General features: G+C 46.4%; 1 protein-coding gene across 1 annotated transcript in view; it reads left to right on the top strand.

The window, feature by feature from the left end:
* Window positions 1–15950: 15950 nt before the first annotated feature.
* EEPD1 (endonuclease/exonuclease/phosphatase family domain containing 1) overlaps window positions 15951–23550 on the top strand; it is a 111937-nt gene continuing 104337 nt past the window's right edge. The window contains exon 1 of the mRNA XM_007446117.1: window positions 15951–16828. Coding sequence (XP_007446179.1) covers window positions 15951–16828 — 878 coding nt within the window. The remainder of the gene's footprint in view (window positions 16829–23550) is intronic.

Raw genomic sequence — 23550 nt, 5'->3', positions numbered from 1 at the left:
AAGGCCCCCAGCTCTTAGCAATAGTTCCAGGGAGTGGACACCAAATAGGGGAGATGCAGAAGGGAGAGAGTAAAAAGACAGAGGGGCCTCAGGCCATAGGAGACAGAGAGGACACGATGAAGAGAGGAGTGCGGAGGATGAGAACCACTGTGCACCAGGTCTTGTTCTAAGCTCCTGGGCTCCGCAGTGGACAGAATAGAATGACAGCCCCGCCTGATGGCTCTGGCATCTAGGAGGAGGAGCCAGACAGAAATAAGCAAGTCAGCAGGTAATAAACCAGGGCTAAGTCCTCTAGAGAAAAATAAAGATAGTGGCCCTGGCAAAGGCGGCGGGCAGCTTGAAATTTTAGACAGGTGGCTTGTGAAGGTCTGCAGGGCCTGGGGAAACCAGCCCAGTGGCTCCCTGGGGGAAAAGCGTTCCAGAAGGAGTGAACAGCAATGCGAAGGCCCTGGGGTGGGATATTTCTGGCATGTTCGAGGAGCTTCAAAGGCCCGTGTGGCTGGAAGGACCAGGAAGAATAGCAGATAAGAGAGCTGCAGGGGTGATGTGAGGGCAGAAGGACTGTGAGGAAACTTACAGGCTGTTGTAAGAACTTTGGCTTTTACTCTGCGTGAGATGGGAGCCAGTGGAGGGTTGTGAGCAGAGGAAGCCGTGCTCAGACTTCTGTTTCTATAGTTGACTCTGGCTTAGGGTGGAGAACAGCCTGGAAGGGGCAAGGGCAGAAGCAGGGAGACCTGCTTTAGTGGGGGCAGCAGGGGGGTTGAAAGTCATCAGATCCTGGTTTTATTTTAAAGGCCAAGCCACCAGGCATTGCTGATAGATTAGTTGTGTCTGAGACAGAAGTAGATGTGACTTCAAGAGTTTTGACCTGAGCAGCTGGAAGATTGGAATTGCCATCTTCCAAGGTCAGAAGATCAGATGTGGAGCTGGTTTGCAGGTGGGGAGGGGGACAACCATGGGTTTAGCTTAGGGAAGTGATCTTGAGATGGCAGGTGGAGATGTCCAATTAGCAGGGAATTATAGAGGGCTGAGTCTCACCTGGGCTTCAGATGGTGCTGTGGAACAGGGCAGGTGTCCTGATGGGACCATCTTCCCATCGCTGAGGGTGTCTGAAATTCTGTCTTTAATGTCATGGTTCCTAATGGAGCTGACCATCATAATCACCAGGAGGGCTTTTTAAAAGAACAGATTCCTGAGTCTCACTTCAAATCTGTAGAACAGGAATCTCAGAGGTGGGGTACAAACCTAGAAAAATGTTGAAAGTCTGCATCAGGTGATTGTGATGAGTACCACTGGTTAAGATTCCCCGCATATAAGGGGATTTCTGTTGGTTTCATTGCTGTTTTAAAACTAAGGGGGTCAATGCAATGTGAGAAGACAAGCCACACTCTTGGCTTGGGAGAAACTGTTTGCAAACCACATATCTGATTAAGGACCTTTATCCAAAATATATGAAGAAGTCTTAAACCTCAACAATAAGAAAACAAATAATCCGATTTAAAAATGAGCAGATACTTGAACAGATACCTCACCAAAGAATATATACAGATGGCAAATGAACATATGAAAAGATGTTCAACATCGTATGTCATTAGGAAATTGCAAATTAAAACAACAGTAAGATACCATCACATACCTATTAGACTGGCCAAAATCCAAAACACTAGACAACACCAAATGCTGGTGAGGATGTGGAGCATCAGGAGCTCTCATTCTTTGCTGGTGGGAATGCAAGATGGTGCGGCCATTTGGGAAGAGAGTGTGGCAGTTTCTTGCAAAAGTAAACACACTTACCATACAATCCAGCAGTCACACTCCTTGGTATTTACGCAAAGGTGTTGAAAACCTATGTCCATACAAATACCTGCATACAAATGTTTATATCAGTTTTATTCATAATTACCAAAAGTTGAAGAAACCAAGATGTTCTTCAGTAGGCAAATGGATAAACTGTGATATATCTAGACAATAGACTATTATTCAGCACTAAAAAGAAATGAGCTATCAAGCCATGAAAAGGCATGGAGGAATCTCAAATGGATATTACTTTGTGAAAGAAGCCAATCTGAAAAGGTAACGTACTGTATGATTCTAATCATATGACCTTCTGGAAGAGACAAAACTACAGTGACAGTAAAAAAGATCAGTGGTTGCCAGGGGTTGAGGGGAGGGAGGGATGAAAACTTGGAGAACAGAGGATATCTAGGGCAGCAAAACTACTCTGTATGATACTATAATGGTGAATATGTGTCAGTATACATTTGTCAAAACCCATAGAATGTACAATACCGAGAGTAAACCCTAATGTAAACTACAAACTTTGGTTGATAAAAATCAAAATGAAGGGGGTGAAAATTTATGGAGAGGACAGACAGAAGAACATAGGAACCTGCCTTTTGTGCCAGGCACTCAGCGGGTGCTAGAAATGGGTGAGTGAACAGAACAGGCCAATCACTGCCTTCGTGGAGCTTACATTCTAGAAACCCTGTTTGAAAAGCATGGAGACAGAAGGGGAAAGCAAGAGTGCCTGGAAATTGTGCCTCAGACTGATCTTCCGTCTCTGCCTAGAGAGAGGCTCCCGATGGTATAGGGCAGGAGAGTAGCACACACAAAGCTATGTGCCAGGGTAAGTCCCTCATCACTCCACCTTCTCGGACCGCAGTGGAATGCTCACCATCTGAGCCCTAGCAGCCCCTGTTTCCTCCTGCCCCCCCGACAGGTGTCTTGACACTCAAAAGAATTGAAAACAGGATTCCAAAGAGATATTTGACACCTATGTTCACAGCAGCATTATACAAATAGCCAAAAATGGAAGCAATCCAAGTATCCATCAATGGATGAATGGATAAGCAAAATGTGATACTTACATACAATGGAATATTATTCAGCCTTAAACAGGAAGTTCTGACCCACACTGCAACATGGATGAATCTTGAGGACATTAGCTAATGAAATATCAGTCATTTTTTAAAAAAATTGTATTGATGTATAGTTCATTTACAATGTTGTGCTAATTTCTTCTGCATAGCATAGCGAGTGGCTCAGTTATACATATATATTCTTGAAATGTCAGTCATAAAAGGACAATTATGCTAAATGAATTAAGTCATAAAAGGGCAATTCTTTAAAAAAATTTTTTTTACCTGAAGAGTACAGTTGATTTACAATGTTGTGCCAGTCTCTGCTGTACAGCAAAGTGACTCCATTATACACATAGAGACATTTGTTTTTACATTCTTTTCCATTGTGGTTTATCACAGGATATTGAATATAGTTCCCGGTGCTATACAGTAGGACCTTGTTGTTTATCCATTCTATATGTAATGTTTACATCTTTAAACAGGAAGTTCTGACCCACACTGCAACATGGATGAATCTTGAGGACATTAGCTAATGAAATATCAGTCATTTTTTAAAAAAATTGTATTGATGTATAGTTCATTTACAATGTTGTGCTAATTTCTTCTGCATAGCATAGCGAGTGGCTCAGTTATACATATATATTCTTGAAATGTCAGTCATAAAAGGACAATTATGCTAAATGAATTAAGTCATAAAAGGGCAATTCTTTAAAAAAATTTTTTTTACCTGAAGAGTACAGTTGATTTACAATGTTGTGCCAGTCTCTGCTGTACAGCAAAGTGACTCCATTATACACATAGAGACATTTGTTTTTACATTCTTTTCCATTGTGGTTTATCACAGGATATTGAATATAGTTCCCGGTGCTATACAGTAGGACCTTGTTGTTTATCCATTCTATATGTAATAGTTTACATCTGCTAAATCCCAAACTCCCAGCCCTTCCCTCCTCCCACCCGCCTCCCTTGGCAACCACAAGTCTGTTCTCTACGTCTGTGAATCTGTTTCTGTTTTGTAGATAAGTTCATTTGTGCCATATTTTAGATTCCACATACAAGTCATATCCTGTGGTATTTGTCTTTCTCTTTCTGACTTACTTCGCTCAGTATGATCGTCTCTATTTGCACATGAAAGGACAATTCTTGTATGAGGTACCTAGAGTAGTTAAATTCCTAGAAACAGAAAGCAGATTGCCAGGAGCTGGGAGGAGGGGAGGGAATGAGGAGTTATTGTTTAATGGGTACAGAATTTCAGTTTTGGAAGATTAAAAAAAAGTTCCAGAGATGAATAGTGGTGATGGTTGCATAGCAATGTGAATGTACTTAAATTCTGAACTGTACACTTGAAATGGTAAATTTTATGTTAACTGTATTTTACCACAATTAAAAAAAAGAGAGTTAGGCACTTTTACTAGCCAAGACTAGTAGGGTGGATGGGGGCAGCAAGGGCCACGGGGCCTCCTGGAAATGCAGCACCCAGAGCTGATGCAGCCAGGCATCCCCGGAACCGAATCAGGAGCAGCTGTGGCTAGGAGGGTATGGATTGGACCCCGTGCTCACCTCTCCTTCTCTGCTGCGCTGCCCTGCCCCCTCCCCGCCCCCAGCCTCCCAGCTTCTGCTCTTTAAGGCAGCTGGCTTCCTTATCTCCCTGGCTTGCAAGGGACCCCTCAGGACACTCCCTACCGTACTCTCCTGAGATGTTCTTTCATCTTCAGCTTCCCTGATCACTGCCTTGTCTCTGTAGCCTCCACTTCAATTTTTGAAGGAATCAGATTGGTTGTCCCATTTGGGGGGAACAGGCATATTATGAGTGTCTGGCAGGCTTCTGGGCTGCTACCCCTGCTCCAGTCAGCTTTGCCAGGTTAGTGGACAGCCTCCTGGGCAGCTCAGTCAGCAGGGCTCTGGCCACCCTACCCTCAGTAGGGGCTGTGGGCAGCAGGGATGATGGGTCCTGATGATGGGACTCACTACAACAGCAGTGACCGAATCTGAAACCTCCAGACTGACAGGTTCTCTATCCATCCCAAAGTCAGCCGTTCTCTCCCTCCCTTCCTATCCCCATAACCTCTCCATCATTTTTTATTCTGTTGCTCATACGCTCCGGAAACAGTAAATTACACATAAGGCAAGGCCTGCCTTATTGATTTTTATATTCCCACATCACTGTATGGTAGCACTCAGATGTTTACTAATAAACTAATTAATGGGAAGATGAAAACATAGAAGGAGCAATGTGTTTGGAATCTGAAGACCACAGTTGAGTCACTCAAGGTCACTTTCTTTGTGACCTTTGAAAGAGCATCTAATTACTCTGGGCCTCAGCCTCAAATTCTACAGCATAAATGGGTTGAAATCTATCAGTAGTCCAAAACGTGTTCTACTGCGTCCCCCGCAAGGAGTCAAATGGGTGTCTTTCCAGTAGAATTTCTCAAAGTCTTTAATATGATAATGGGGCTTTACAAACTTCCCCGAGAGCGATTAAAGTACAGAACACTTCCCAAATTCACTTCTCCATATACTCCTTCAAACCTGGAACATCCTATGGGGCTTGGGCAGGGAAAGATGAAACATCTATTTGGGATGCACATGATTCTAAGGGCTGATTTAACCTCAAAGAATTTTGGAATTCATATGAGTCTATTTGCCACTGCCTGTCTACTCACCCAGAACAAATTGCTTTGGATTATCGATTGGCTACCTTGGGTAATTTCCTATGTAAATATCTCACTCATGGTTGTCTGAGGTTGTTTCCCTCTGTCTGTTTACTCATGACCTGAAGTTAACGAAGGCCACTGAGTCAGATTCTACAAGTTGTTCCTCCTTATCTCGGGGTGACATGGTACCTCCTATTTCCAAGAAAGATAAGGCGCTGACACACCAGGCTACTGCCGCTGAATCACCAGGTGAAGGCATCTGAGTGGGCAGCTGTTACCCAGGAAGTCCCCTGAGTTGTCAGGTCGCTGCCAGATCACTATCTCAGCCATATAATTAGTGGGATGTATAATCTAACTTGAGGGTTTATTGTAGGGAAGTTAAATAGCTTTCATGACTTTGGCTAATGGCCAGATACTATAACTTACTGGGGAACTAGGCTCACTGTCAAATCAAAATACGGGGTGCTGGGGCTGCCGGAGCTGGGGAGCGCTCTCCTGTAGTAGTTTCATGGGGCTGCTGTAACAAAGTGTCACAAAACTGGGTGCCTTAAAACAGCAGAAATGTATTCTCTTCAGGCCGGAAGTCTGAAATCAAGGTGTCGACAGTGCTATATTCCTACAAAGCTTCTAGGGGAGGATCCTTCCTTGGCTCTTCTGGTGGCCCCAGATGATTTTTAACTCATGGCTGCATGACTCCAACCTCTGCCTCCATCTTCGCAGGGCATTTCCTCTGTGTCTGGGTCCAAATTTTCCTCTTCTTATAAGGACACCAGTCATGTTGGATTCAGGGCCACCCTAATGACTTCATCTTAACTTGATTATATTGGCAACGACCCTGTTTCCAAACAAGGTCACTTTCACAGGTACCGGGGATTAGGACTCCAACATATCTTTTGGGGGTTGTGATTCAAACCATAACACCCCTCATATCAAGAAAATGTATGTTTAGGGACTTCCCTGGTGGCCTAGCGGTTAGGATTCCGGGCTTTCACTGCCGTGGCCCGGGTTCAATCCCCAGTCGGGGAACTGAGATTTCGCAAGTGCAGTAGGTTGCACTCATCCCTCTGAGCCCTGTCTGTGAATAATGACTATCTAGTCTCTCCTTTTGGGTCTGTTTTTGGTTTTGAGAGAGGAGAGTCCAGAGTCCAGGCACCTTCAGCACAAAAGGTAGAGTTTAGGGCCAAGGATGTCCAAAGTATTTGAGGCCAGTTTTGCAGACAAGAGTATCTCTCGAGTCACTGTAATGCAGGGCTTAGGAGCCAGCTGGACTCTGGTTTGAATCCTGCCTCTACCACTTGGTAGCTGTGTGACTCTGAGCAGAGCTCTTGACTACTCTGAACTGTGGCTTCCTCACAGGTGGATGGGAATGACACCAATCCCCTCCCAGTGGTTCTCACCTGAGGAAGATTTTGCCCCCCAGGAGATATGTGGCAGTATCTGCAGATAGTTTTGATTGTCACAGCTGAGGAATGCTGCTGGCATCTAGTGGGTAGAAGCCAGGGATGCTGCTAACATCCTACAAAGCACAGGACAGCCCCCCCATATAACCAAGAATTATCTGGCTTCAAATGTCAGTTGTGCCAAGGTTGGGAAATCCTGTCCATCCTTGTGGGGTTGATAATTATCTTTGAAAATGAGGCATGCAAGGTACCTAGCACATGCCTGGCCTTGTGTCAGCCCAATAAATGGCAGGTCTACATATTGCAAAGTAGGGAGTTTGTGACAATCTCATAAAAATATGTGAACTCACTAGAACTTTCAGAGTATGAAGAGGAAAAAGGCTCTCAAATTCAGCGTAGTCCCTGTATTATGAACTCCCAAGAGACATAAGGAATGTAAAAATACAATTGGCTAATGCAGATAATGAGTCATATAGAAGGGATAAAAATATTAGTGGAGTGCTTGTTATGTCACATGCTGGCCACTTTTTCCTCCATCAGCTCATTTAATCCTTTTAGCAACGTTAGGAGGTAAGAATTTTTTTTTTTTTTTTTTTTTTTTGTGGTACGCGGGCCTCTCACTGTTGTGGCCTCTCCCGTTGCGGAGCACAGGCTCCGGACGCGCAGGCTCAGCGGCCATGGCTCACGGGCCCAGCCGCTCCGCGGCATGTGGGATCTTCCCGGACCGGGGCACGAACCCGCGTCCCCTGCATCGGCAGGCGGACTCCCAACCACTGCGCCACCAGGGAAGCCCAGGAGGTAAGAATTTTTATTCCCATTTTATAGGTGAAGAAATTGAGGCTCATGAGAGTTTAGATCTTGTCCCTGGGTTAGGTATCTATAAGTGGTACAGCTGGTATTTGAGTCCAAGTCGGTCTGTTACCAAGCCGTGATTCTCTGTTGCCCTGCCCTGATTCACACGTAATCACTTCAACTGACAAACTTATTAGTCATGAACCCAGCAATGTGGAGGCTGAGGGATGCAGCCAGGGAAACCCTCAGGAGAATCAGGAACCTGTTGAAGGTGCCTCAGGGATTCCGAAGGATGTCTACCCCTCTAAGATCTCCTCTCCTCTTCCCTGCATTTGAATCCAGGCCCCTCTTGATGCTGTCTCTGGTGATCCTGAGAGCTGGACCAGGCCTGCCCTCCAGGAACAATGCAAAATGCTAAAAAATGAACCCATTTTCTTCCCCTCCTCTAGTTTCCTGTGACAAGCCCTATTCCCTCAGGGTCACAGAGCACCAGCATACTACAAAGAAGAGACCATCTATTCTAACCAGAGATGTGACAACAATAGCACAAAAGTTGGGGGTGGAAAAATGGAAGTGTACTTGTGTAAGGTTCTTGAATATACATGAAGTGATATGACATCACTTGAAGGTAGACAGTGATAATTAAAGATGTGTACTATAAAACCTAAAACAACCACTAAATTAATGATACAAAGATTTACACCTAATAAGCCACAGAGGAGATAAAATGGAATCATAAACAGTTCACCAAAGAAGATAAACAAATGGCCAGTCCGCACATGAAAAGATATTCAACATCATTTGTTGCTAGGGAAATGCAAATCAACACCACAGTGAGATATTGCTTTGTACCAACCAGGATGGCTATAGGCAAAAAGACAGATATTAACAACTGTTGGAGAGAATGTGGAGAATTTAGAACCTTCATGCATTGCTAGTAGGAATGTAAAATGGGGCAGTCACTTTGGAACAGTCTGGCAGCAACTCAAAAAGTTAAAGGCAGAGTTACCATATGACCCAGCAATTCTGCATCTAGGAATATACCCAGAAGAAATGAAACATATGTCTATACAAAAACATGATATACATGGCAGCATTATTCATAAAATGTACATCAACTGATGAATAGATAAACAAATGTAGTATATCCATACAGTGGAATTCATTGATAAAAAGGAATGAGGTAGGGATATGTACTATAACATGGATGAACCTTGAAAACACTATGCTAAGTGAAAGAAGCCAGTCACAATAGGCCCATATTATATGATTCCACTTGTATAAAATGTCCAGATTAGGCAAATCTATAGGGGCAGAAAGTAGATTCATAATTGCTTAGTGCTGGGGGAGGGGTAGGAATGAGGATTTGGGGGTGATGGCTAAAGGTATGAGGTTTCTTTTTGGGATGATCTGTAAATATGGTGATGGTTACACAATTCTCTATATATACTAGAAATCACTGAATTGCACACTTTTTAAATGGGTGAAGTGTATGAGATGTGAATTATATCTCAAAAAAGCTGTTACAAAAAAGTAATCAATCCAAAAGTAGGTAGAAAAAGAGAACAAAGGGAAAAAGGAATAAGTGGAACAAAAAGAAAAACAGCAAGATGGTCAATTTAAACCCAACCATATCAATAATCACATTAAATTTAGATGGTCTCAGTGCTTCAATTTGAAGGCAGAGGTTGAGAGATTGGATGAAAAAGCAAGAACCAACTCTATGCTGCTTACAGGAAACCCACTTTAAATAAAATAAGGTAAACGTAGAATGACAGAAAGGGATGTACCATGGTAACACTAAAAATAACCAAACCAAACCAAACAGACAAACAAAACACCAGGGTGGATATTAATATAAGACAAAGTAGATTTCAGGGCAGAGAATATTGCCAAGGACAAAGAAGTCCATTTCATAATGATAAAACGGTTAATTTGTCAAGAGAAGATAACAATCTTAAATATTTATGGGCCTGATAACAGCTTCAAACTACGTGAAGCAAAAGCTAATAGAACTGCAAGGAGAAATAGAAAACCCCCCAATTATATCCGTTATTTTAATTTAAACGCTTGTCATACAATAACTGAGAAGGAGGTTTGGAGATTGTCCAACCCGGTCCACTCATTTTACTGTATGAGGGAAATGGGGCTGAAAGAAGTCCATTGACTTACCCAGGGCCACAGAGCTCACTAGTGTCAGAGCCTGGCCATTAGCCTAAGCATCACCAGGGCTATTTGGCTCTGTGAGATTCCCTGCATTATACGGACTCCCCAGTACAGCCTAACACTGTGGTGAGAGACTTACCATCCTGAAGAGGTGGAGTCTACTAGATAACTACTCATGGTTACTTGTGTGTTAAGAGACTATCCATTCAGCCCCTTTCATAAATATGTATTAAAGCCTAGGCACTGTTGGAGGTGCTTGGGATACAGCAGTGAAGTCCAACTCCCTCCCCTCAAGGAGCTTATATTTTAGCTAGGAAGAGACAGGCAATGAACAAATCTACAAGTGATAAAGGCTATTAAGAAAAATAAAGCAGGTGAAGAGGGCTCAAGAGCCGGCCAGAGCTTTAGGAAACTGTGTCCGCCTAGTATTTCCCCAAGAAAGGCTAGTCCTGTGAAACCTTTCACGTAAAATGTCAAACAAGCATCGCCTGTACTGTTTCCTTCTGGAGATTCCCTGTGCCTGTTAGTAAACTGAGGGCTATGAGAAGTCCTGCGATGATGAAACATTTCAATTTCTCTGATCTAGTACTTTCCAACTATGGAGCATGCCTTGAGGAATGTCCATGGTGCCTCTTAGGCTCCCTACCACATCTTTCCTACCCACTTTCTAGAAGCCAAACTTCCAAGTTTTTGTGTCTTAAGCTTATTCCTCGAAAAGATTGTAGTTTCTTCCAGCTCAACTTGCAGTTGAGGCAATTACATCCACCAGAGAGGCAGCATGATGCTAGGGAAGGAGCCCTGCCCCTGGATCCTAGCGGGTGATTCCCAGCAAGTTTCTTGGTCTCAAAAATAAAATGAGGATCTAGACTTGGTGCTCTCAGATCCCCTCCAGCTCTAAAATTTTATAATTCCTTGGACTGAGATTTTAAGACTGTGGTTGACCTTGGCCATTAAAATAGGTATTCATGTTCCAGATGCCAATCCTGTCACTTTGGTGTGGAAAAAATGTTCAATCTCATTCATACTCCAGTCTAAGACTGGCTTAAAGCACTGGTTCCCAAGCTATGCACCGGAGTCATCTGGAGGTTTAACACATACACTGTTTAGGTCCCACCCCCCGAGTTTCTAATGGGATTGATCTCAGGGAGAGGGGCCTGGGCATTGGGATTTCAGCAAGTGCCCTTGGGGTTCCCATATGCTGCCACGGTTAAGAACCACTGCCTGTAAAACATGGTCTTTATACTGCAGCCTTTCTTGAATACATTCAGGGATTATTGCCATATCTGAGCACCATCTGGGCCTGGGGATGTATGACTGTATATGGAACAGCTGTATATTTGGCCATAAATAGAAGATACCCAGAAAACATAAACCCCCAAATGGAAAAGAATATAATTACATTTTAGCTTAATACTGGTGCCTATCAAGATTCTGAGCCCGAGATCACCTTTTTCTCCATGGAAGGAGATCAACAAATCTGAGAACGTGTTATGGTCACAGTGGCCCTGAACTGAGAATCTCCCCTTGACACAAAGTGATGGTCAGAGTAATGAAAAGGGAAAGATTCCCCATTAGGCAGTTCAATCGTAGTTAGTTCTGTGTCTGCGGCCTCCTAAATGTCTATTCCTCAATGCCACCATTGGATTACATTTTGGGAGATGCTCTTTAAGTCCTTCAAGGTCATTTCTTAAGGGAGTCATTCCTGGAAGTAGGGCTATGAGATCAGGGAAGAGATGATGAGGGCTTACTTTTCCAATACTTAGGAGAAATGTGGCTAAGAAAGAACATCAGTGGCAACAGTGAAAGGGGAGAGAAGGCGAGAACCGGAAAATTGCGTCATGAGGTTGAACTTGGCAGGGTGTGGACGATGGGGACGATGCTGCCAGGCTGAGCCTGAAGTGGGAGTCAGAGCAGGGGACGTCCACCTGCTGCTTCTGTATGGATGAGAGCCCCCCAGCTCCAGCCAGCGGCACTTCCGCCTCTGGCCCAGGGGCTGGCTGAAGGAGCCTCCTTCCCCGCTCCCAGAAGTTCAGGGTCCAAGGGCTTGCCTGATTCCCTCTTCTGCCTCTGGAGCATCCTGTGCTAAGCGAAGCCTCCTAATTAGGCACCCAGAAATCAAAGTACTAGGCTCTACCAAGAAGAATGTTCCAGAAACCCTCCAATTTAATAAACAATAAAGAATAAACTGTTCTGTGAAAAAGCAGAAGTCTGAAACTAACTACAGATGTTGCTTTTAAGAGGAAATGAATAAAACAAATGGGAGCTAGAGTTCCTAAGTGATAAACATATCGCCTTTAAAAATGAATGAATATTATTTTCTGTAATAATAACAACTCTGAGCATTACCATCAGAAGAAACATAGTACCTCTGATGGTGAGTGTTCTCCATTTTGGTACTGTAAATGAAGCCACCTCGTTCTGTTGGGACTTTGCGAGAATAATCTCCAGCCAAATGCTCCATAAGAAATAAAATGCCAGATGTCGGGGGAAATGACAAAAGCCTTCAACTGTCAGCCAAGAAATGAAACAATTTATCAGTCAATAGACTATGAGCTTTCTTTTTAAAACAATGTCTTTTTTTTTTTTTTTTTTTTTTTGGCTGCGTTGGGTCTTTGTTGCTGTGCGTGCGTTTTCTCTAGTTGCGGCGAGCGGGGGCTACTCTTGGTTGAGGTGCACGGGCTTCTCATTGTGCTGGCTTCTCTTGTTGCAGAGCACGGGCTCTAGGCACACGGGCTTCAGTAGTTGTGGCACATGGGCTCAGTAGTTGTGGCTCGCGGGCTTAGTTGCTCTGAGGCATGTGGGATCTTCCGGGACCAGGGCTCGAACCCGTGTCCCCTGCATTGGCAGGTGGATTCAGTTTGTCTTTATTGCTGAGTAGTATTCCATTGTATGGATATACCACAACTTGTTTATCCATTCTCTACTGGTGGATTTGGGTTGTTTCTGGGCTTTGGCTACATACCAAATTTCCTATTAAAATTCGTGTACAAGACTTTGGGTTTTATGCTTTCATTTCACTTTGGTAAATACCCAGGAGTGGACTTGTTGGCTTGTGTGCTAGATGTATGTTGAGCTTTTTAAGAAACTGCCAAACTGATTTCCAAAATCATTGTATCTTCTCACACTCCCACCAGCAAAGTGTGAGAGTGTCAGTCGCTCCACAGCCTCACCAGCATTTGGTATGGTCAGTCATTTTAAATTTAGCCATCCTGTTGTGGTTTTTGTTTTAATGCACAGCAGTTCAGCTTTTGGCTTCATTTCTAAAAGGGGGAACATATGCTTATGTTTCTAGGAAACAAAACCAGATGATGCCTGTTTTGCCAGTGAAGTTAATAGTTCCCATCTTATCCTCCAAAGTGTTCTGGATTAAATAATGAAATATGTTCCAGCCCAACTAGCAATGCCCCCAGGCTGTCCATCCATAGCCACAAAGGCCCATTAAGGCATTCTGATCAACAAAGATTTCTTCCTCCTCTAAAGATATTTTTCTGTTAAACAACTTTTTCCCCCTTATCACAACAGGATTACCGGAGGAAAGGAGTGGCATAATGTAGCCTAGCGCTAGGGTTGGGGAGCAAGTAGAGGAGGTAGAGGGGGTCAGACCAGGTCCTGATGACATCATTTGAGCTGGATGCAGTCATGTGTGACACAGGTAAGATCTATTCCTTAACTTTTTCTACACAAGAACCTGGAAATCCCTTAGCTTTTATGTCTAAGCTAGTTTGACTTGGATTTCTGTCACTTGCCATTAAGAGTCCTGACCAGTCAGTATACACAGTCAGCATGGCGACAGCATTTTGCCAAGCCTTGGCTGGCTCTCATTTCACATCTGAAGTGCCTCTGCGTTCCCTGAGAATTGGTTTTTGTTGACCTAGCCTGGGACATTTAAAGCAGAAGCACCGGTCACATTGGTTGGGGATGAAACTTCAGAGGTCACTGAATACCCAGGATCAAAGTATTCAACGGTATCACCACACGGTTTGTTTAATCGAGTACTCTAGCTCCATGTATCCACTGTAATGCTGCAGGCTCTTTAATCTTTAACTAAATTACCATTTAGTGGTATGATCCAAAAACTCTTCTGAATTTTGGTAAGCAGCCTCCATTTCCAACGAGCACGTTCTTCCTCCTTAATAACTAGATTTAATACTTATAGAAAATATCCATATTTACTCAGTGCGCTAAACGTGCAGACGAGCAACGCTATGTGACCTATGTGAACACATCTCTAATCCGTGGTGCGCGCCGTTTCCTAGTAGCACAGAGTTGCTAGGGCTGTTTGAGGACATCTCCTAGTAAGCAAGGCAAAGGTAATACTCCACAGGAAGAAAAGAGGACGCCGAAACTGGGGGTCAGAAGTTAAAAAGATCCCATTCAGTCCTCTCTCGAACGTCCTCAGACAGAACTGAGGCGAGGCCCCTGACCCGCAGGGGTTCCTCCCCCACTGGGAGTGCCCTCGCCCTGTCCCCACGCCCCAAAGACGGACTGAACTCGGGCTGGCGGCCCGGTAGCTTCCGCCGCACCCCTGGGTGCAGCCCACCGAAAAGCAGTCGGGCAGGTCTCGCCCCGGGCGAGGCTAAAAAGCCTCCATCCCGCACAACCAGCCCTCGGTCCCCGGTAGCAACCCGGCCTCAGGAGCAGAGGACCCGAACACAGCCTCGCGTTGACCCGCCGCAGCTACTCTGGCGTCGGCGCCGCCTCTTCAGTCTCTAAATCCAGCCTCCGCGGCCGCGGGGCCGCTCCCTCCCCGCAGGGCCCTGCCTCCGCACTCCCCGTGCTAACACCACCCCCACGCGCTCAGGCCAGCCCTCTCCCAGCATAGCCCACCCTCTCACACTCCTGGGCCCCGCGTTCCTCCACCTCGCGTCCTGGTCCCGCCCCCGCGCTCTCGGGTTTGGAGCTCCCAGGTCCGGGCCTAGCGCTCGGGCCCCGCCCCCACGTGCCCCGGAGTCCGGGGGAGGAGTTGGCGCTCGGGAGGAGGCGTGGCCGTGGTGCCAGCGGAGGCGCGGGCGTTGCGGCCGGGACTTTGGTTTTGACACGGACGGCGAACGGGAGCAGCGTCTCTGGTGCTGGGGTGTGGACGGGGTTCTTGCGGATCCCGCGTTCGAGTCGGGGGCAGGACTTTTTGTCTGGATCAACGCAACTGCGGCAACGCAGCGAGTCCTGGTGCAGCCGCAAGACTTGGTGCAGCCGCAAGACTTGGTGCAGCTGCAGCGGCCGGATTTCACCGCCGCTGCCGCCTCCGCAAAGCCCTGCAGCTCTTGCCGGTTCTGGGAGAGAGACTCTTGAGAGTTTCTCCAGCAGAAGGAGCTGGGACGCGCGGCCCGAGGCGGCGTGGGAGGGATCCCGCGGCCCGCCCCTGACCCGCACCCGCGTGGGCCCTGGCTCTGAAGGCGGCGGGCCAGCGCTGTCCTGGCCTGGGCTCAGGCCTCGGAGCCGCAGGTGGAAGGAGGAAGCCCTGGAGGAGCGGCTGAGAGGTGGGGCGCCGGAACGGCGGCGGGTCTGGTAGGGGGCGATAAACCCCTTCTCCGTGCCCGCACTAGTGAGGACAGAATTCCAGAGTTGCTGGTGGCACTGAGTGCCAGATGGGGGCTACCGAAGCAGGGGAGATGGCCCCAGTTCTGGGAGAGTTGAGAGAGGCAGGGACGAGAGGTGTAGGCTGATGGGGATAGGTCCCTTTCCAAGAGAAGTGGCTTATAGCATCTTTGGACCCCAGTGTGATAAGAATTGGACCTCACCAGAAATCCTCATGGACCAGCCCTCTTGTATGTGTGTTTTCAGAGGTTCGCAGACAGGCATCAGCCCTGGACTCCTGGCTAGGAACTCCAGCTCTAGGTGGGGAGTGCTAATGCAAACTGATTAACTGACTCGATCGATTTGTATGTTTATTAATTTGTTTTCCAGGTGGCCAAGTGAAAGGTGGTTTGGACACGCTGGGCATGGCTATTTAGTGTTTGTCTGTGCTCTGAATCCTGCACCTTCCCTTCTGTGCCTGTGAGCTCTACGGCGCTTCCTCCCTAGCCAGAGAGTTCTTCTGTGGAGGTGAGGCCTTCCTGGCCCCTTGATCCTGGCCGGCCATGGGGAGCACCCTGGGCTGCCACCGCTCCATCCCCCGGGACCCCTCGGACCTGTCCCATAGCCGCAAGTTCAGCGCGGCCTGCAACTTCAGCAACATCCTGGTGAATCAGGAGCGGCTCAACATCAACACGGCCACGGAGGAGGAGCTGATGACCCTGCCTGGGGTGACACGTGCGGTGGCACGCAGCATCGTGGAGTACCGCGAGTACATCGGTGGCTTCAAGAAGGTGGAGGACCTGGCACTGGTCAGTGGCGTGGGTGCCACCAAGCTGGAGCAGGTCAAGTTTGAGATCTGCGTGAGCAGCAAGGGCAGCTCGGCGCAGCACTCTCCCAGCTCCCTGAGGCGGGACCTGCTGGCGGAGCAGCAGCCTCACCACCTGGCCACCGCCGTGCCTCTCATCCCGCGCGTCAACATCAACACAGCCACCCCGGCTCAGCTCATGAGCGTGCGCGGCCTCACGGAGAAGATGGCCGTCAGCATCGTGGACTACCGCCGTGAGCACGGGCCCTTCCGAAGCGTCGAGGACCTGGTGAGGATGGGTGGGGTCAGTGCCGCCTTCCTGGACAGGATACGGCACCAGGTGTTTGCCGAGAGGTCCAGGCCCCCGTCCACCCACACCAACGGGGGCCTGACCTTCACTGCCAAGCCTCACCCCAGCCCCACCTCGCTGAGCTTGCAGAGTGAGGACCTGGACCTGCCCCCAGGGGGGCCTACACAGATCATCTCCACTCGGCCTTCGGTGGAGGCCTTCGGAGGCACAAGGGATGGGCGGCCCGTGCTGAGGCTGGCCACCTGGAACTTGCAGGGCTGTTCAGTGGAGAAGGCCAACAACCCTGGGGTGCGAGAGGTGGTGTGCATGACGCTCCTGGAAAACAGGTGAGCACAAGAGCCACCAGTGGTGTTGGGTGTGAAGGCAGCTCTTGCGTGGCCTCATTTGTGCGTGCAAATGAGTGGATTTTGGGTGTGTAGGGAGAGGGCAAGATTTTTAAATCAGTGTTCTTGAGGCCCCAGCCAGTATCGTGCAGTGTTCTGAGTGGCTGAGCTCTTCTGCTCCGGAATTTTCTGAACAGAGCTGTCTGGGCTTGAGGTCTGTATCTTGAACATGGTATATCTGAGATCAGTTCTTGATTTCGGGGGTAAGTGGAGATTGTATTGGTGTTGCTGCTTTGGAGAATATAGTTTGGCTTACAAGACTTCATGGGGTTCACCCCAGATCAGGCACTCAGAGCCCGGGAACTATTGCAGTTTTGCATGTATGAAAGAGCTACTTGGATTTTTTTTTTCTTGGGAGGCAAAGTCACATTCGTTCCACCAAATATGTCTATTTGTGTGCAGAAAATCACCTTAAAGGCCAGGTATTTGCAAACACACGTGCTATGTATATCTACCAAAATGCTGTGAACGAATCACTCTTCGTTCTTTTCCTTATTTAGCCTGAAGTTGGTTTTTAGGCCCACAGTTGCAGCCCCAAATGTATGTAACCTCTCCTGTCCCAGAGTCAGAAAAGTCCAAGCTGAAGTGTGGTGAATATTGGCCAGACTGTCCCATTTGAACCGTAGAAGATGAGAGTTGTAGGATGGGCTCTTGTCACTGAGTGTTCACATTATTCACAACACTGCTTTCTGTAGGAACTTCCGTTAACCCTCCCTAAAACAAAACAATATTATTGTAGCAGTAACTCCCGCTGTTAGTGCAATAGTGTATTATATAACATAATCAACTTTGGGAAGGAAAGAAATGTTTCTAATGGTCCCTTCCAGGGCAGAAACCCTCTGATCCCGGTCTGGAGGGAATTGGCCGTGCCACCCCCCAAGGGCCACTCGCTGCTTTCTTTTGCACTGAGCTGTTGGTGAGGCCCGTGAGGTGGCAGTTAGTGACATGAAGTGACTTCTCAGCGGGAAATCACAGTGCATTGTGGCAGAGCGTCAGGATAAATGAGTGAGGAGAAAACCAGGTCACAACGTTTCCCTGGCACCGTCGCACTGGCATGCTCCGTCACTGAGGACTGAGGGACCTTGCACCAGCTCAGGGAACGGGACCTGGGGAACCCCTGAGTGCTCTTCCTGCACCGCCATGTCCTCTGTTTTGCAGCATAACTCACTCCTTTTGCAAAATCATCTAGTTCACAGGTGAGAACGGGACTCGGCCTAGGAGGTACTTGTTGGGAATGGCTTGGCAATTGTTTTCTCCATCCGTGGCTGCATGAGTGTATGTATGGGCAAGGAGTAGGGAGGAGGAGGAGGAGGAGGAGGGCTAGCTGTTTTAATTCCTATCATGAGTTTTCTTAAGGCTTAGTTTGGGGGGTGGAGGAGGATGAATCAGGATCTGAAGTTGCCCCAGTAAGAATGATAGACTGGGTAGCCCTTGCCCACTATGACAGAGTTTTCAAGCGTGGTCTCTGGACCAGCATCAGCAACTGACTCAGAAATTCTGGGTTTCTGTGTTTTCACACACCCACTGGCTGGTTCTGATATGCACTAAGGTTTGAGCCCCATTGTGCTGTGTTATCGGCAGTCAGCTATCCCTGTGGGTTGCCCTGTAAAGTGCCTTCCCCTCCACTGGCTTTTCTGACAAGGTCTGTGAGTCCAGGCAGAGCTTTCTAGGTACTATTTTCTTTGGTTGTTCTGGTCATCCTGTTATTCAACCATATGATGTTCTTTCTGGCCAGAGTTTGAAGGATTTATTCAGATTCTAGAACAGATGAATGTAAAGGGTAGAAAATGGGAGAGTGAGCAAGAAACAGCCGACCTCAGAGTGGGCTCCGATCTGCAGGGCAGACCTGGGGCAGCCAGGGGCACACCGAGGAAGAGCGCTAGCTTGTCCAGCGAGGGATTTGTCCTGGTGTCTCTTGTTTGGATTTCCTCGAGGGGTGATGATTTGTTGAAGGTATTTGACTGCTGTCCTCAGGTGAGAGTGCAGGAAGAGCTTACCGAAACCCAGAAGGGTGTAGAAGGGAGCGTCTGGGAGTGACTTTAAATGTGACTTACGTCCCCATCACATTTCTCACACCTGGCCACATCTGTTGTCCTGTGGGTTGGTGGTTCCTTTTGCCTGTTCACGATGTGTTCAGTATTCTGGGTGCTCCAAGCACCTTGTTAGTGTCTGGTAAACCTGAAGTAATTGGCTTAGGGCTTGACCCCCTGCAGAACTGGAGTGGGTCCATTTGCCTGTGTGACTCTCCTAGGGCACCAAAAGATGCCTGGCTGTGATCACGTGTCTTCAGAACAGCAGTGCACATTCTCCAAGAGCTGCGTTCATCCTGATTCACAAAAATGTCTCGCATTCCAGTTGATCCTTTTATTAGTAAGAAGAAACACATTTAGTTTGATCAAGAATGGATGCATGTAATTTTTTGTGTGGCTGTTAATTTTCACACATATATGTATATGTAGTACAGGAATTACCTGACCTCTGGGTGTGCCTTCATATTTTCCAACAGCTTTCACATTCATTTGATTTCTTCAGTAACTATGGGAAGTAGGTAATGCATGCTTTTATTAATGAGTCTCCATCTCTGGGTGAGGAAACTAAAACCAAAGAAGTTAAATGACTTACCTTCATCCCACAGCTCATTAGTGACTCAGCTGGGACTAGGACCCAGAACCTTCTGACTTTAGACCCATGCTCTTCACAGGCGTGCTGTTTTGTAAGCACCTCACCTTTATCCTGCCTCTTGTTCAGGCATCCCACGCTCTGCCTAACCAAGGGCACTTGCCAAATTGCGTATTAGTCCCATTTTCTTATATTAAATCCATTGTAAAGGAAAAACAAACCCAAAAACCCAAAACGAAAACCCTTGGCTCCACCTCTTAATGTGTTAAACTGATGAAATTCCTTAACCTCTCCAAGTCTCAGTTTTTCCATATGTTAAACGTAGCTAATGGGGAAAAAAGCCCACAGAAACACAAACGCTTGGGCACTTCTTTTGCAAAGAGAATAGCTGGCTCTTGTTTTCCTTTCTGTGGGTTTGCTTTAGTAGGTGGGGGACTAAAGCATGCCTGGGTGGGACTCTTAACGGGATAGTCTGTTCTGGCCCTGAGATGCTGCTGCATTGGTGGACAAGTGTGTATGAGTTACAGGAAATCATGTTTTGCACATGAAGCCTGAGATAGGACAGCAGAAAGCTCGATAATCACACGATCACCAGGAGCCTTCAGGGATGTCATGCTATGGCACAGAACCGTTGGGTTTCATCAGATTCCTTTGCCAAATCTCAGTCTTAGGCAGTGTTTTTCCTTGTTTTCAGTATTTATGGAGCAAGACTAAAAGAGGAATGCTTCTGCTAAATACTCTTGCAAAATTTGGTGGCAGCCCGCCTATGGAATGAAGATTGTTTCTTTTTTTCTCTTCCAGTTTACTGAGATATAGTTGACATACAGGACTGTATAAGGTGTACAGCATAATGATTTGACTTACAGACGTCATGAGGTGATGACCACAATAAATGTAGTGAACATCCATCGTCTCATATAGTTACAAACTCAAAGAAATAGAAAAAAGCATGTGAGAACTTTTAGGCTTTACTCTCCTAACAACTTTCATATGTAACACACAGCAGTGTTCATGATATTAATCATTTTACACGTTAGGTCCGTAGTACTTACTCATCTTTTAACTGGAAGTTTGTACTTCTTGACCACCTTCCTCCAATTTCTCCTCCCTCTACACCCCGCCTCTGGTAACCACAAATCTGATCTCTTTTTCTAAGAGTTTGTTTGTTTGTGAGGTATAATTGACCTACAGCACTAGGTTGATTCCTGATATACAACATAGCTATTCGATATTTCTGTATATTTCAAAATGATTACCATGATAAGTCTAGTTATGATCTATCACTATTCAAAGATGCTACATAATTATTGACTATATTCCCCACACTGTACATTTCATACCTGTGACTCACTTATTTTGTAATTTGAAGTTTGTACGTGTTAATTTCCTCACTTATTTTCTCTCCCCCTGGCCCCTTCTGGCAAGCATCTATTTGTTCTCTGTATCTGTGACTCTGTTTCTGTTTGTTAATTTGTTTTCTAGATTCCACATGTAAGTGATATCATACAGTATTTGTCTTTCTCTGTCTGACTTATTTCACTTAGCATAATATCCTCCAAGTCCATCCATGTTGTTGCAGATGGCAAAATTTCATTCTTTTTTATGGCTGAGTAATATTCCATTCTCTGTGTGTGTGTGTGTGTGTGTGTGTGTGTGTGTGTGTGTATGTGTGTATAAACAATATCTTTATCTATTCATCTATTAATGGGAACTTAGGTTGCTTCCACATCATGGTTATTGTACATAATGCTGCAGTGAACATAGGGGTGCATATATCTTTCCAAATTAGTGTTTTTGTTTTCTTCAGATCTATACCCAGGAGTGGAATTCCTGGATGATATGGTAGTTCTGTTTTTCATTTTTTTGAGGAACGTCCATACTGTTTTCCGTAGTGGCTGCACCAATTTACATGCACCAACAGTGCACGAGAGTTCCTTTTTCTCCACGTCCTCTCCAGCATTTGTTATTTGTGGTCTTTTTGATGACGGCCATTCTGACAGGTGAGAGGTAGTATCTCATTGTGGTTTTGATTTGCATGTCCCTAATGATTAGTGATGTGGAGAAGGTTGCTTAATTTTTATTTTTTGTTTTTTGCTGAGGAGTTGTTCTATTTTGGAAAGTCCCTTTGGTTTCTGAAAGCATAAGTCCTGTGGGAGCTGACATAATCTCCAAAAGAAATAAGGAGGTTTAGCATTCCACTTGTACATTTTCCCCATGGCCTCCGTCAGAGGGAACATGAGTCTCAAAGTCTTGAACCTTTTTAACGGTCTGAATCTGTTTTCTTGCCTCGTGTTTGTTTGCGATATCAAAGCACAAGGTGAATTAGTGCCTGGCAGCATGCACTCATTGTGAAAAAAGAGATTTTAGTTTATCAGACTTGATTAGTAGGCTCAATATAGGCACAATCCATCTTGTCGTTTGATTCATTCAATGAAAAGCACCTACTGAATGGCTGCTGTGTACGTGCATGTGCTGAATTCCAGAGTTAGACTGGCCCTGTTTTCAAACCAAGTTAAGCAATGTTAATCAGCTTTTATGGCTCAGCCTCAAAACAGTCTGAAAAATCCATACGTTTTATCAAAAGTCACTGAGTAGGACTGATACCTGGTTTAAGAATAGTGGGCTCGGGGCTTCCTTGGTGGCGCAGTGGTTAAGAATCCGCCTGCCAATTCAGGGGACATGGATTCGAGCCCTGGTCCGGGAAGATCCCCCACGCCGTGGAACAGCTAAGCCCGCGCACCACAACTACTGAGCCTGCGCTCTAGAGCCTGTGAGCCACAACTACTGAGCCCGCCTGCTGCAACTACTGAAGCCCGTGCGCCTAGAACCCATGCTGTGCAACAAGAGAAGCCACTGCAATGAGAAGCCCGCGCACCGCACCGAAGAGTAGACCCCGCCCGCCGCAACTAGAGAAAAGACCGCGCAGCAACAAAGACCCAACACAGCCAAAACAATAAATAAAATAAATAAATTTATTTTAAAAAAAAGAATAATGGGCTCATCCTGAGGGACTGAAAGGTAGATGGATGCAGCCAGACATAACATCTGGGGGCAAAGTGCCCAGCAATCCCCTTAAAGTAGAAATTGTGAAATCTATTTTGACAGCTGTGGAAACGGAGGCTCAGAGAGATTAAATGGCAGCCATGTGGCCTTCAGAAATGGAGATGTTGGAATCAGGTTTTGAAGCCAGACGTTTGATTTCAGAGCAGGGAGTGGAGGTGTCTCTTCCCAAATTCCACGTCCCTTGACTGACCCCCGGCCCACCTGCTCTTTCCTCCCTGTCTTGGGTCTGAGGCTGGCCAGGCATCAGGGCTTTGCCTAGACTCTCGGGACTGTGTCAAGCCGCTGGAGGCCTCTGCTCCCTTCCTGTTTTTGTTCCTTGGAAGGACAGGGCTTTTGGCCAGAGGTAGAGCACTCCAGAGGGCGCCAGGGCCCCTGCACGCGGACCCTCAAATGTGAGTCTGCAACCTTGGCTCCGCTCCAAGGCCGAGTTCCGGTTTTCTGAGCCAAGGAGATCTGGGTGGTTTCCAGAGAGAAAGGTGGTCAGAAATAGGACTGCTGAGGATTAATAAGGGAAGAGAGTGTGAATGAAGGGAAAGCCTGGGGTGGGCGGATGCAGGGTTCATTTCACCAAAGGGAAAGCTGTTACTTTGATCTTTCCAGAAAGCTGAGCCCATTTGGGATCTGATTTGGTGAGGGTGGGGCGGGGATGTGGAAAGTATTGATTCTTCCAGGAGATATTCATTCCTTTATTATTTATTCATTCATTCAACAGAAACTTTTTGAGCTCTCACTAAGTACCAAGCTCTGTGTCAGGCTCTGGTAATAAAGTGTAGGACAAGACAAAGCTGGTGCTCTTATGGAGCTTCCATTTTAGGTAAGAAGATGGACAAGTCAGTACACAGATAAATAATTATGGGCAGTGGCGAAGGCTGAGGGTGATGGAGGCTTGCTGAGTAGATGGGGGTCAGGGAAGCCTCAGCTGAAAGCTAAAGAGTCAGCTGAGGAGCCAGGCGTGGAAAAACTTGGGGGAAAGAGTGCTTCAC

This window comes from Lipotes vexillifer, unplaced genomic scaffold, assembly GCF_000442215.2.
Source record: "Lipotes vexillifer unplaced genomic scaffold, Lipotes_vexillifer_v1.1 scaffold822, whole genome shotgun sequence".
NCBI lineage: Eukaryota > Metazoa > Chordata > Mammalia > Artiodactyla > Lipotidae > Lipotes > Lipotes vexillifer.
This window is presented reverse-complemented; position numbering and strand designations above follow the sequence as displayed.